At 36.7% G+C, this 13,381-nt stretch overlaps 1 protein-coding gene across 1 annotated transcript in view; it reads right to left on the minus strand.

The window, feature by feature from the left end:
* The window catches only part of Mettl16 (methyltransferase 16, RNA N6-adenosine), an 82,230-nt gene that overhangs the window by 21,018 nt on the left and 47,831 nt on the right, over positions 1-13,381 (minus strand). Inside the window, exons 7-8 of the mRNA XM_046446967.2 lie at positions 3,844-3,913; positions 2,475-2,564 (exon numbers count right to left, since the gene is read on the minus strand). Of these exons, the coding sequence (XP_046302923.1) occupies positions 2,475-2,564; positions 3,844-3,913 (160 nt within the window). The remainder of the gene's footprint in view (positions 1-2,474; positions 2,565-3,843; positions 3,914-13,381) is intronic.

Below are 13,381 nucleotides of genomic sequence, written 5' to 3' on the forward strand. Positions count from 1 at the left end.
GCGTGGAGAGTGCCAGAGGCCATTATCAGTTCTTTTAGCTGTAGTGCCAACACATGTGGGAAGCAGACTAAGCAGAAAACATTGGAGCCAGGTGCTGCTCCACTTTCCTGCAGCTGTTCATGTCTGCACAGAGTAAGTTAGGGCATTACTAATGATTTTAACCATCTGGTGTATAAGTGCTGGTATTCGAGAAGACAAAAGAAAGGATAATACTTCAGGGAGGTGAAAAAAACAGATATCTTTTAACCAGTGATTTTTGACACACTAACCTCACCTCTAAGTATACTACTGTACTGTTTTAGAATTGAGTCTGACCTCCACAGGAAAGGCCAAACTGTGAAGCATATTTCAATCCAGCAGCACACCTAGTTGCAGGGTGGAGAAAGGACATTTTCAAGTCTTATATCTGAGCTCATGTTCTCAGAAATAAAGTGGCATCAGCAAACTGTCCCCTAGTGCTTCGATGTGTCTCTACTTCCATGCATCTGCCCTACAAGAGCAGGGAGAGAATCAGACACAGCATCAACTAAGATAACTTTAGAGACCAAGAGTGGCCACGACTATGGGAGAGGAACCCCCAGAACAAGCCTGCTGCACAGACTGGGGAGGAAACCTACAGGAGCAGGTACTAGGCTTCCACAAACACTGCAGGAAGAAGGCGCACATGCTGAGCAGCCATGTATGAACTTAAGGCAGGCAACCCCAGGCAACAAGAAGTCAACCATTCTGGGAGGGAAGTGTGAGAACAAAGAGATGCTGTTCCAACACTGTTATGGTTTGAATATGAAATGTTCCCCAAAAGTCTCATGTGCTAAGGGCCTAATCCCCAATGCAGCAATGTTCAGAAGTGTGGCTTTTGGAAAGTAATCAGATGTACAGCTATAATGCACCAATTAAAAAATTTGGAAAAAAAAAACTGATTAGAGAATCTGACTTCATCAATGTGATGATCTGACTTCATCCGTAGATTAGTAATCCTTTATTGGGAACTGTAGGAGGTGGGACTTGGTTGAAGGAGGAGTACCCTTTGGAACTATACCTTATCTCTACCCACCCCCGTTCCTGGCTGCCAGGAGCTAAAGCAGCTTTCTACTGCCATGCCCTTCCACAATGTAGCACTGCCTCACCTCAGGCCCACAGCAATAGAGCCAGTAAACCATAGAATGAACCTCTGAAACCATGAGCCAAAATAAATCTTTTCTCATTTGAATTTTTTGCATCAGGTATTGTGGTCACAGCAACAATAAGCTGGCTAAACACAATTAACAGTGCAAAAAATCAACTTGGTCTGGCCAGCTCAGATGTGTTTTTTACTTTACGTATAACAGTACAGAAGTCAGAAACATTTGTGAACAAACCACTGACACAAATTTCTTATCCAGTCTGCTGCACGGACTGGGGAGGAGATCTGGAGGAGCAGGTACCAGGCTTCCACAAGCACTGTGGGAAAAAGGAGCACATGCATACAAAGTAGAGAAGCATACAAAGTAGAGAAAATAGAATCATGACTTATCACTCACCTTCAAGACTAGTTAATATTCTAGGGCTAATTTTAAAGACAAGACAGAATAATCACTCACTAGACTGATCTTAAGTGTTTTACATGAAAATGCTGAATCTACGAAGGCTGGAAGTGTGGCTCAGTGGTAGAATGTTTGCATAGCATGTGCCAGGCTCTGGGTTCAATTCCCAGCACAGGAACTATGGAGGTGAAAGCTAAAATCAAAACAACTTCTTTGTTGGGGGTAAAGGAGATTGAGCCCAGGGATGCTCTACCATTGAGATACATATGCCAAGCTCTTTTTATTTATTTTGAGATAGGGTTTCTTGGAGTTGACCTAGGCTGGCCTCAAACTTGTGAGCCTCCTGCCTCAGTCTCCCAAGTAGCTGGATTTCCAAGAGTATGCCACCCCATTCAAATTTCATTTTTTGAGACAGGGTATTGCTAAGTTGTTGAAAGTCTTGCTAGCCTGCCAAGGCTGACATTGAACTTTCAATCTTCTTGCTTTGCCTCCAAAGAGGCTGGGGTTACAGTATGTGCCACCATGCCCAGCTTCAAAAAGGAAACTTCTAAATTCACTAGGAGCCCCAGAAGGCAGCTACCCTAGGAACACAGAAATGAATGAAAAAAAGACTTCAACTGAATTTCAATTCCAGAGCAATGTCAACCAGAATCACTGCACTCATGAAGCGTTCCCACAGGCTATATTACCTATGTTTCTAATTACTAAAAGATGTGTTTGTGTTTGCTGAACAAGAATTTGTGTGTCGCACAAACCCACAGAGGAAGTCTCCATGGTCACCAATCAGCCTTCCAGGACTGTGCCTTGCTTACAATCTACTTTCTATTTTTCCATAAGCATTTGTGGGCAAACCTAAGGGAAATGGGACAATACTGATTTAGTTCATTTGTGACCCACTAAACCCAAGCATGTGCTGGCATTTGGAGAAGTTCAAGTAAAGTTTCTACTTACTGGTACTGTGACATCATCATAAAAACTCCAAGCTAAGGCCCATCTCATTGTCCGACCTTGACAAAACTCAGTAAAGGTAACTTTGGGAACCTGAAAACACAAACACAGCATCTCATCAAACTGAAGTTGTTCTACAGATGTTTCTGGCTGCTACTTCAAGTTATCTGTCCTTCTTTTTAATTAGCTAACAAACACTACTTCCAAAAAATAATTAATCATAGCTTCCCAATATCACTGAATAATTATATCTCAATAAAGTTTTCCCCCCCTCCTATAAAACATTAGGGAGAATTTAAAGACCTGGCTCAAAGGAACAAATATAAGAAACACTTAAAACAGCTCTTTGGAGCTGTTCTTTTATTAACCAGCAAGTCCCTTAACTTATCTAGCATTGTTTCTACATTTGTAAATTGATTTGAATGTTATTGTTGTTGTTTTTCCTTTTCTAATAAAGAAAGTCAACCAAAGTCCAGCTATTCACAGGTATGTGATCACTCTTTAATTTATCAGATTTCAGGAGGGAAAAAAAAGAAATTCCTTTGTAACATTTACACTTTTACCAAGAAGCAGTATTGTGGGGAAAACAACTAACAGAATGTCTAAGAGAAAACAGATCAGAAACTTAATTTCAGGCGGTGGGATATAGCTTAGTGACAAAGCATTTGCCTGGCAAGCACAGGGCCATGGGTTCAATCCTCAGCACTGCAAAATATAAAAATAAAATAGATACTTGGCTTCTACTCCTAAACTTACACCTCACCCCTTTTCATTTTACAAATATCTACTCATGCCAAATACCACACACTTAGAGGAAACTGATGGAGGGGGCTTATTTTCCAACTGCCTTTGAAAAAAGAAGCAACGGGCTGCACTGGGTAGGCTGTCACCCTAGTAGAAAGCACAGTGGACTAACTAAGACTGTTCGTTTCTAGTTGTCCTTTATTAACCAGCTGTGTGATCTGGAACAAATCCCTTAACTTATTTAGCATTTAGTTTCTACATCTATAAAGATGTACATCTATAAAGAGTCAGATATGAGGTTGGTGGTAAACATCAGAATTTTTAATTTCAGGTCTCTCTTTGACATTCTACTTACCCTGTTTTCCCATACCTTTTCTGTATTATAATTTCAAAAAAGGTCTTGTTTTAATAATATATAAAAGTCCCTTTTAGCCCTACAATTGTAGACTTTTAAAAACAAGCCAAAAACAAAACAAAACAAAAAAAGAAAAAAGAAAAAAAAAAAGAAAGAAAAGTAGATAAAGAACCACATTACCACATTTAGAGCTGTGGGATAGTAAAGGAAGATTCTATACCCAAACTACCATCAAAAATTAGACAGACTAGAATGATGATGACAATGCCTTACCCCTTGGATGCGAAGCTCTTCTTTCAGCGGAGCCAGACTGCATTTTTTTCCCAACATACAGCTATACCACCTGGGAAAAAATTCATACAACTGAACACTGGTTATGTGGTGATATTTTTAAACTAAAGCATCACCCAAGTGAATAAGATAAGAATAGCTAACAAATATTAAGTTATAAATGACAATAAGAATTGCATACAATGTATAGGAGAAAGACTAAATCTAGTGATGGAAAACAGGCCCAAAAAAACTTAAAAAAAACAAAACAATTCAGCCTCTTCAATGTTTCAGGATTATTCTTATTTGGAAAGAGAATGAACTCAACAGATCATGAAACCATTTTGTTCTGTCATAAATGCAAACCCAGAAGAGGGAATATGGAAAAGATGGGGTGAACTTGTTAAAAGGTAAAGGAATAGAATTTATTTCTTCTGATTATTTTAGAAATTTTGCAAAGTATAAAATGCATACATCCTTCAGTACTGAAGGATTAACTAGCATGGGAACTGCCCTTCCACCATAAACAACTAAGAAACTGGACAAAATAAACAAAACAACTATTTCTTCAGATGTTTGACAACTGGTAGTACAGACCTATAATCTCAGAAAGAGAAACAAACAAGGTGAGTTCTACAATTACCAGAGTTTACTGCTTAAAGGAAATTTCAGGCTACAGTGCATGGAAAGGAAACTCAAACATAGCCCAACAGTCTTGCTGAGTTGAAGAGACTGAGGTGAGAGTTCAGAGAGACTGGGGCAGACAGGTTTTGCAAAGCAAATTAACAAGAGCCAATTAAACCCAAGCATGAAGTAAGGAAATAATAAAGATTACAACAACAAAGAAAGCGCTATGGTGCAAGTTTAGAATCCCAGAGGCTCAAGAGGCCACAGCAGGAGGATTCCAAGTTCAAAGCCAGCCTCAGCAATTTAGCAAGGCCCTCAGCAACTTAGTGAGACCCTGTCTGAAAATAAAATATACAAAAATGGGCTGGGAATGTGGCTCAGTGGTAAACATCCCTGGGTTAAATTGCTGAAAATGTAGAAAGAAACAAAGAAAAACAATGGAGAATAATGAAACAAAGTATAATAAAAGTCAAGCCATGTGCATAGCACACATCTACAATTCTAGCTACTTGGGAGGCTAAGACAGGAGGATCTCAAGTTCAAGGATAGCATGGGCGGGCTGGGGCTGAGGCTGGGGCTCAGTGGTAAAGCACTCTCCTAGCACATGTGAGGCACTGGGTTTGATCTTCAGCACTATATAAATAAATAAAATAAAGGTATTGTGTCCATCTATAACTAAAACAATATATTTTAAAAAATAGCATGGGCAAATCAGCAAACTTCTATCTCAAATTAAAAAATAAAAAAGGGGGCTGAAGTTGTGGCTCAGTGGTGGAGTGCTCACCTAGCATGCACGAGGCACTGGGTTTGATCCTCAGCACCACATAAATGTAAAATAAAGATATTGTGTCCACCTAAAATAAAAAATAAATATTTTTTTAAAATAAAAATAAAAAAGGGCTGGGTATAGTTCAGTGGTACAGTGCCCTTGGGTCATCCTCAGTATCATGAAAGAAAGAAAAAAGAGAGAGGGGGAAAAAGAAAACGGAAAAAAATTTAACTCAGGAAAAAAAGAAGAGACATTAATTTATTGATGAGCAACATCAGGACCAAAAGGAGACATTGCTACAAATCCTATAAACATTAAAAGGGTAAGAAAAAATATTCATAAACAAATTTTTGTCAATATATTTCATAGCCAAATGAAATAAATTCTTTATAAAATGCAAACTTAGTCTAGAAGAAACAGAATGCTCAAATAGTTCCATATCTATTTTTATATATATATTTCTTATTTATATATGACAGCGGAGTATATTACAATTCTTATTACACATATAGAGCACAATTTTTCATAACTCTGGTTGTATAGATAGTATATTCATACAAATTCACGTCTTCATACCTGTACTCTGGATAATAATGATCATCACATTCCACCATCATTAATAACCTCATGCCCCCCCTTCCCCTCCAACCCCTCTGCCCTATCTAGAGTTCGTCTATTCCTCTCATGCTCCCTATCCCACTATGAATCAGCCTCCTTATGTCAAAAAAAAAAAAAAAAAAAAAAAACATTCGGCATTTGGATTTTGGGGATTGGCTAACTTCACTTAGCATTTCATGTCAATTTAAAACTGAATTTGTCCTTTTTGGGGTGGTGTACTGAAGATCTAATCTAGGGGCTTACCCACTGAACCACATCTCTGAGCCTTTTTATTTTTTATTTTGAGACAGAGTCTCACCAAGTTGCTAAGGGCCTCCCTAAATTGTTGGAGGCTAGCCTTGAACTTGTGATCTTTCTGCCTCAGCCTCCTAAACTGCTGGGATTACAGTTGTGCACCATCATGCCTGGCTCCAGGGCTAAGGCAGGAGGGTTGCAAGTTCAAAGCCAGCCTCAGAAACTTAGCCAAATTCTCTCAAAATAAAAAATAAAAAGGGCTAGGGATGGAGCTCAGTGGTTAAGCCCCTCTGGGTTCAATCCCTGGTACCAAACCAAACCAAAACAAAAAACTTTCTTAGCTCAAGTCATTTCACTAATGAATTCTAGCAGACATTTAAGGAAGAAAGATTATCAAGTCTATAAAAAGTCTTCCAGAAAATATAAGAGGAACAAACACTTTCAAAACTTATATTTTCGGGGCTGGGGATGTGGCTCAAGTGGTAGCGCGCTCGCCTGGCATGCGTGCGGCCTGGGTTCGATCCTCAGCACCACATACAAACAATGATGTTGTGTCCGCCAAAAACTGAAAAATAAATATTAAAAAATTAAAAAAAAAAACTTATATTTTATAAGACCAGAAATATACTAATAAAGGCACTATAAGAAAACTAAGGACCAATAGCCTTCATGAACATAAGATGTAAAAACACTTAACAAGGGCTGGGATGTGGCTCAGTGGTAGATCATTTCCCTAGCATGCACAAGGCCCTGAGTTAAATCTCCAGCACTTAAAAATAAATGTAAAATTCTTAATAAGGGGAGTGGTATGGGGAAAGGGAGAGTTTTTTTTTTTTTTAATATATTTTTTTAAGAGAGAGAGAGAGGAAATTTTTTTAATACTTATTTTTTTAGTTTTCGGCAGACAACATCTTTGTTTGTATGTGGTGCTGAGGACTGAACCTGGGCCGCACGCACGCCAGGTGAGCGCGCTACTGCTTGAGCCACATCCCCAGCCCCAAGGGAGAGTTTTTAATGAAAGAATATAAGGTTTCAGCTAGACAGGAGGATTATATTATAGTGATATACTGCACAGCATGGTGACTATAGTTAATAATAATGTACTATGTATCTCAAAACTGAATAGAAAGCTGGGGGTATGGCTCAGTGACTAAGCACATACCTAGCATAGGCAAATCCACGGGTTCAATTCCTAGCACTGCAAGGAAAGAAAAGAAGGAAGACTCGATACTATAGAAATTGCCAATTCTAGCTCTGTACCATGGCACACACCTAAAACTAACTACTTGGAAGGTTGAGTCAGGAGGATTACAAGCTTGAAGTCAGACTCAGCAATTTACAGAGACCCTCAGCAACTTAGCATGACTATCTTTCAAAATTTTATTTATTTAATTTTTTTTATTTGTAAATGGACACAATAACTTTATTTTATTTATTTTTATGAGGATTGAACCTAGTGCCTCACACATGCCACGGAACTGCTCCACCACTGAGCTATAATCCCACCCTCAACATTATTATTATTATTTTTTTTAGTACTGGGCACTGAACCCAATAGCAATTTAACACTGAGTTACATACCCAGCCTCTTTTTTAAATTTATTTTTGAGACAGGATCTTGATAAATTGCTGAGGCTGGCTTGGAACTTGTGATCCTCCTCCCTCAGCCTCCCAGAGTCTCTAGAATTAGAGGTATGTGCCACAGTGCCTGTAAATTTTAAAAAATAAAATGAAATAAAGAACTGGACATGTAGCCCAGTGAAAAAGAATCCCTGGATTTGGGCTGGGGTTGTGGCTCAGCAATAGAGTGCTCACCTAGCACGTATGAGGCCCTGGGTTTGATCCTCAGCACCACATAAAAATACATAAATAAAAATAAAGGTATTGTGTCAAACTACAACAAAAAAATAAATATTAAAAAAAATAAGAATCCCTGGATTCAATCCCCAGTACCAAAAAAAGAAAAAGAAAAACCAATCCTTTCAACACACACATATACTTTTTTTTTTGTTTTGTTTTCTTTTTTTTCTTTTTCTGCAGTGCTAGGGATTGAACCCTGGACCTCATGCATGCTAAGCAAGTACTCTATTGAGCCACACACCAAACCTTAATCTATATATTTAATGCAACAGTAATTAAAACAAAAAACAAAACCACCAAAGGAAACAGCCATATTATTTGCCTGCAGGCCTGCAATCCCAGCTACTTGGTCTACTGAGGCAGGAGCATCATTTGAGCTCCTGAGCAAAACAGAGTAATCTCTGTCTCAAAAGAAAAAGAAAAAAAAAAAAAGTTACACCTAAACTATTTTAAAGAAACCTAGGTAAATTTATTTAAAGTCTAATCAATTTCATTTGGTAGTTTAAAATGTTTGGTAGATTAAAAAAAAAAAATGTTCCCTTTAAAAAGACAGTGTATAAATTGAGAAATCATTAATCAGGACTTAAAAACCTTTGTTAGGAACAAGATGAAGGAAGAGAAAGCAGTGGCAATTGGAGTGTATGTACCAAGAGTATAAATGAATTCACTAGCACCTTTCCTTTAAATTAGCATTCCTGAACAGATTAGATCAGACCACCAGAAGCCAAGAAATGGCCTAAAACATAAAAAAAAGATAGTAAGAGGAGATGAAGAAAAACAAATAGTTAGAAAAGTAAGGCTAGTAATACAGTAAAACATGTCACTGATGCTTACTATAAATTTGAGTGTTATTTCTTTTAACCCTTGCTTTAAACTGAATACCATATTGTGAGTCTTTTAAGATTTAATTTCATTAATATACTTACTGCTTTTTCTAAGTTATATTTGTTAATGAAAAAGCAGAAGTCACTTGATATATTAAAAACCCTGAGAGCAGATTATGCTAAGTGAAGTTAGCCAATCCATAAAAAACAAATGCCGAATGTCTTTTCTGATATAAGGGGGGGTGACTCAAAATGGGATAGGGAGGAAGAGCATGAGAAGAAGACTACCACTAAATAGGGAAGAGAGGTGGGAGGGAAAAGGAGGGAGAAGGAGAGTTGCACAGAAGATGGAAGGAGAACCTCACTGTTATACAGAATACATATATAATGTTGTGATGAGAAAAAGAAAAAAAAAAGTGTGTCACATTAGATTGGATGGAGAGAAAGGATGGGAGAGGAGGGATAGTAAGGGCAGCAGAATAGAATAGACAATATGATTGATTTATGTACATTCCATGTATGTATTATATGTCAAAATACATTCTGCTGTCATGTATGACTAAAAAAAATAAATAAATTGTATGGTTAAAAAAAAAATTAAAAAAAAAAAAAACCTGGACTGAGGTTGTAGCTCTTGCCTAGCATGTGTGAGGCACTAGGTTTGATCCCCAGCACCACATAAAAATAAATAAATAAAGATACTGTGTCTACTTACAACTAAAAATATATTTTTAAAAATCCTATTATAGGGGCTGGGGTTGTGGCTCATCTAGCACATGTGAGGCCCTAGGTTCGATCCTCAGCACCACATAAAAATAAATAAATAAAGATACTGTGTCCAACTAAAAAATAAATATTTTTTTTTAAAAATCCTATTATAGTTTCCTTTTTTTTTTTTTTTTTGGTGGTGTTGGGGACTGAACCCAGGGCTTTGTGCATGGAAGCATGGAAAGCTATAACCCCAGCCCTATAATTTCATATTTAAAAGTGCCCAACCATTAGCTCCTATCTACTCTCAACAGACATCCGTGACAACTAATCAAAATGCAAGTAGAAGAAAAGGAACAAAAGGAAAATCTAGTTGCCCCAGAGATTTTTGAACCCATTATACTATTTTAATGATAAAAGTAGCACTGTTCTCATTACAGCATTTAGGAATTCCTCTGAGAAAGTAGGTTTCAAGAAAATTATTTTGAAATAATTTCAAACCTATAAGAAGAGTTACAAGATTAGTACAAATGACTCCAGTATACCCTTTACCCAGATTTATCAACTGACATCTTCCTGTATTTGTTTGTTGTGTGTGTTTTTCTAAACAACCAAAATGTTGCTACAGATACCACCATGCTCCTTTATATAGGTGTGTACATTTTACAAACATGGGCATCATATTTGGCAACCACAGAACAATTATTAAATTGAGGAAATGTAATAGTTGTACATTTCTATGACTAAGAACACAGTCCATATTCAAATTTTACCAATTATCCCAAGTCTTTTTTGCCTGATGCAGTATCAACCTAGGACTGAGCTCCTCACTCACTTGTCATATCAATCTGGAATAGTTCCTTGGTATTTTTTTTTCTTTTAACTTTCATGACCCTAGTATTTTTAAAGAATTATTTTAGAAAATTCCTTAATTTGGTCTGTCTGAAGTTTCCACAAGATTCTAGGTACACATTTCTTGGCATGTATCCTAGGTGTACACGTAAGGAGATAACCACCTGGAAAAGGTGGTGGCTCCTCAGTTTCTCCACTTTAAATTTCCCACAGTTCTCTTTGTAATTATAAGTAATCTGGGGAGATACTTTAAACTGTTAAAAAAAAAATTGGGGGAGGGGGAGGGTGCCAGGGCCCACATTCTACACATGCACTCCTACAACGGAGCCATACCCAGCCGATATCCTATTCTTCAAATTTCCCACTATTGATTTTTTTTTTTTTAAGTTGTAGGAGGACAGTATGCCTTTATTTATTTTTTACTTGGTGCTGAGGATGAACCCAGTGCCTCACATGTGCTACACAAGTACTCTATACCACTGAGCCACAACCCTAGCCCCCAATATTGATTCTTGCATGAATCAATTACTACTATGATAACTGCAAATGGTGATTTTTCTAACTATTCTTCTGTATTTATTCTTTGGCATTATGCTTTGTAATTATTATTGCTTTTTTGTACTTCATTTGTTTATTTTACTCAGTGGGTTATAAAACATCATAATTACTCACTTTGAAATTCATATTATCCCAGACTTGGCTTACACTGGCTCCTATATCCTTCTGATGTCCTTTTTAAGCACTTCCTTATTTTCTCACGCTAGGAGATATTGCAGGCTCATCTCACTCATTTATCCTGACCCAGCACTGGAATCGACCATTACTCCATGGAACTCTGGTTCATTTCAGTGGGAAATGGTTATTTAGAAACTTTTTTTTTTTTTTAAGCCACATCTTAAATTGAAATGTAATAAAGAGGTTGGGTTGGTGGCACACACCTCTAATCCAAGCAACCTAGAAGGTTGAGGCATAAAAGTCACAAGGTTGGGGCCAGCCTGGCAATTTAATGAGACCCTGTCTCAAAAAAAAAAAAAGTAGAGCACCCCTGGGTTCAATCCCTAGTACTGAAGAAAGAGAGAGGGAGGGAGGAAGAAAGGAAAGGAGGGAGGGAGAAAAGAAATGTAATCTAGAAAAAAATGGATGAAAGCAGAGGTTTGGGATACAAATAGCTATGAACCTAGTCTAAAACCTTCTGTAAGCAGTAGAACCAACACTTTGTTGCTTATAAAATAATTAAATTATTAGAATAAATGCCCCTAGGTATTGACCAGAGCTGCCTGATATCTGTTATAAATTCCAAATCTACATGTCTAAAAATAAACTTTTATCCTATGTTCTTTTGTTTGTTGTTCACTATAGGGATTAAACCCAGGAACACTCTTATTATTAAGCTACATCCTCAGCCCTTTTAATTTTTTTATTTTCAGATAATCTCACTAAGTTCCCAGGCTAGTCTTGAACTTATGATCCTTCTACTTCAGCCTTCCAAAAAGCTGGGGTTACACATATGAGCTACCATGCCTGGCTCCTGTGTTCTTATTAACAAATGATTTTAATTATTCTTAGATATTTTTATCTAAGAACCACTATGTTGTAAAGAGCTTCTCTGAGGTAGTAGAATCATTCCTTGTTATTTCTTTTTAACAGACTGCCTGATGTACTCAATATATGCTAGCTGATTTTAATTCTCTTCTTTGACCATCTAGAGAAGCAACCAGTTACGACTTCTGTAGACTAAAATGTCACAAAAGTTGATAGACTGCTCATCCTGGCATGAGCCACTAGACCCAGCCTTTTCTCCCCAAGACACCAATGAGAATTTTCCACATCAAATCTAGAAAGGGAATTAAACTAAGCATTATGCTTAAAGTGAAGAAAAACACATAACCTAATTCACTATGAATAAATATAAAAAGCAGTCCCTTATCTTTCATGCTGCTTATCCCTCTTCCTTCCTTAATAGGAAGGAAAGAAATCAAAATAGCAGCATTTGCCCCCTGTGGAGCTCACAACTGACGATTGCTCCTTCTTATTTTAATTGCCAAAATACTGTACTACCTGCAGAACAAGATAGTATACCATCTATCCCTCAATATTTCTCCATCTTTTTACCTGTGTAGGGAGTCAAGGAGTACATTTCTTTGTAATGATTCCTTTAAAAAAATTTTTTTTCTTGATTTGCAATGATGAAACCAGAGGTCAAAAACAGCTATCTATAATGGTCTTAACAGATGGCAGTTCAGTAAGAAACAAGAGAACTGGTCTATTCTTTGTAACAGTGAAAACAGGAAATCTATGTCCAAAAGAAATTAGTTAATTATGGATGTTTTCAAGTTATATAAAAATGACTGCTATGTACGTCATTAGCCACAAAAAAAAAAAAAAAAAAAAAACATTTAAAAACAAAAGTAGAAGACAAAATTCTCTGTATTCATTGAGACTAAGAGGGAAAGAACTGTATGGAACCAAACCCCAAATAAACACTATGTCCAAGGGCTGGTATCAATGCTCACTCCACTTTCTAATTTTCTGTAAATATGGTTTCATTGAGAGATAATAAAATTATAAATACCAGTAATATTATCTAATAGTTTCACAGCACTTTGCAGTTTACATGCACATCATTTAACTCTTGTAACTACAAAGGATATTACTCCAAATTTATAAATAAGGAAAACAAAACAGCTTACCATTTTATAAAGGCACATAAAAGTTCACAGTGGATCTGAATACCCTTTTAGCTGTTTAGCTGATAATTAACTAAAAGCTCTATTTAAAATCTATTCTTGATCTCTTCAACCTTTATTTACAACACCCCATTACTATATAAGCACCTAGTTTAGAAAAACAAAAAGAGGCAAGAAGGATGTTCTTCTTTAAAAAATAAATAAATAAATAAATAAAATACCTATAACATTTCCTCTCAACATAACAGGCACTTAAATCTACTGGATTACTAGGATAGTGAAAAGTTAAAATGGTTCATCATTATTATTAATTATATCTCATATGTATCCTTTAATTCTATAAATGTCCTCTGAGATATGAA

This window comes from Marmota monax, unplaced genomic scaffold (genome assembly GCF_021218885.2).
Source record: "Marmota monax isolate L192 unplaced genomic scaffold, Marmota_monax_Labrador192_F-V1.1 WCK01_AAM20220418_F8-fsc00138, whole genome shotgun sequence".
Classification (NCBI taxonomy): domain Eukaryota; kingdom Metazoa; phylum Chordata; class Mammalia; order Rodentia; family Sciuridae; genus Marmota; species Marmota monax.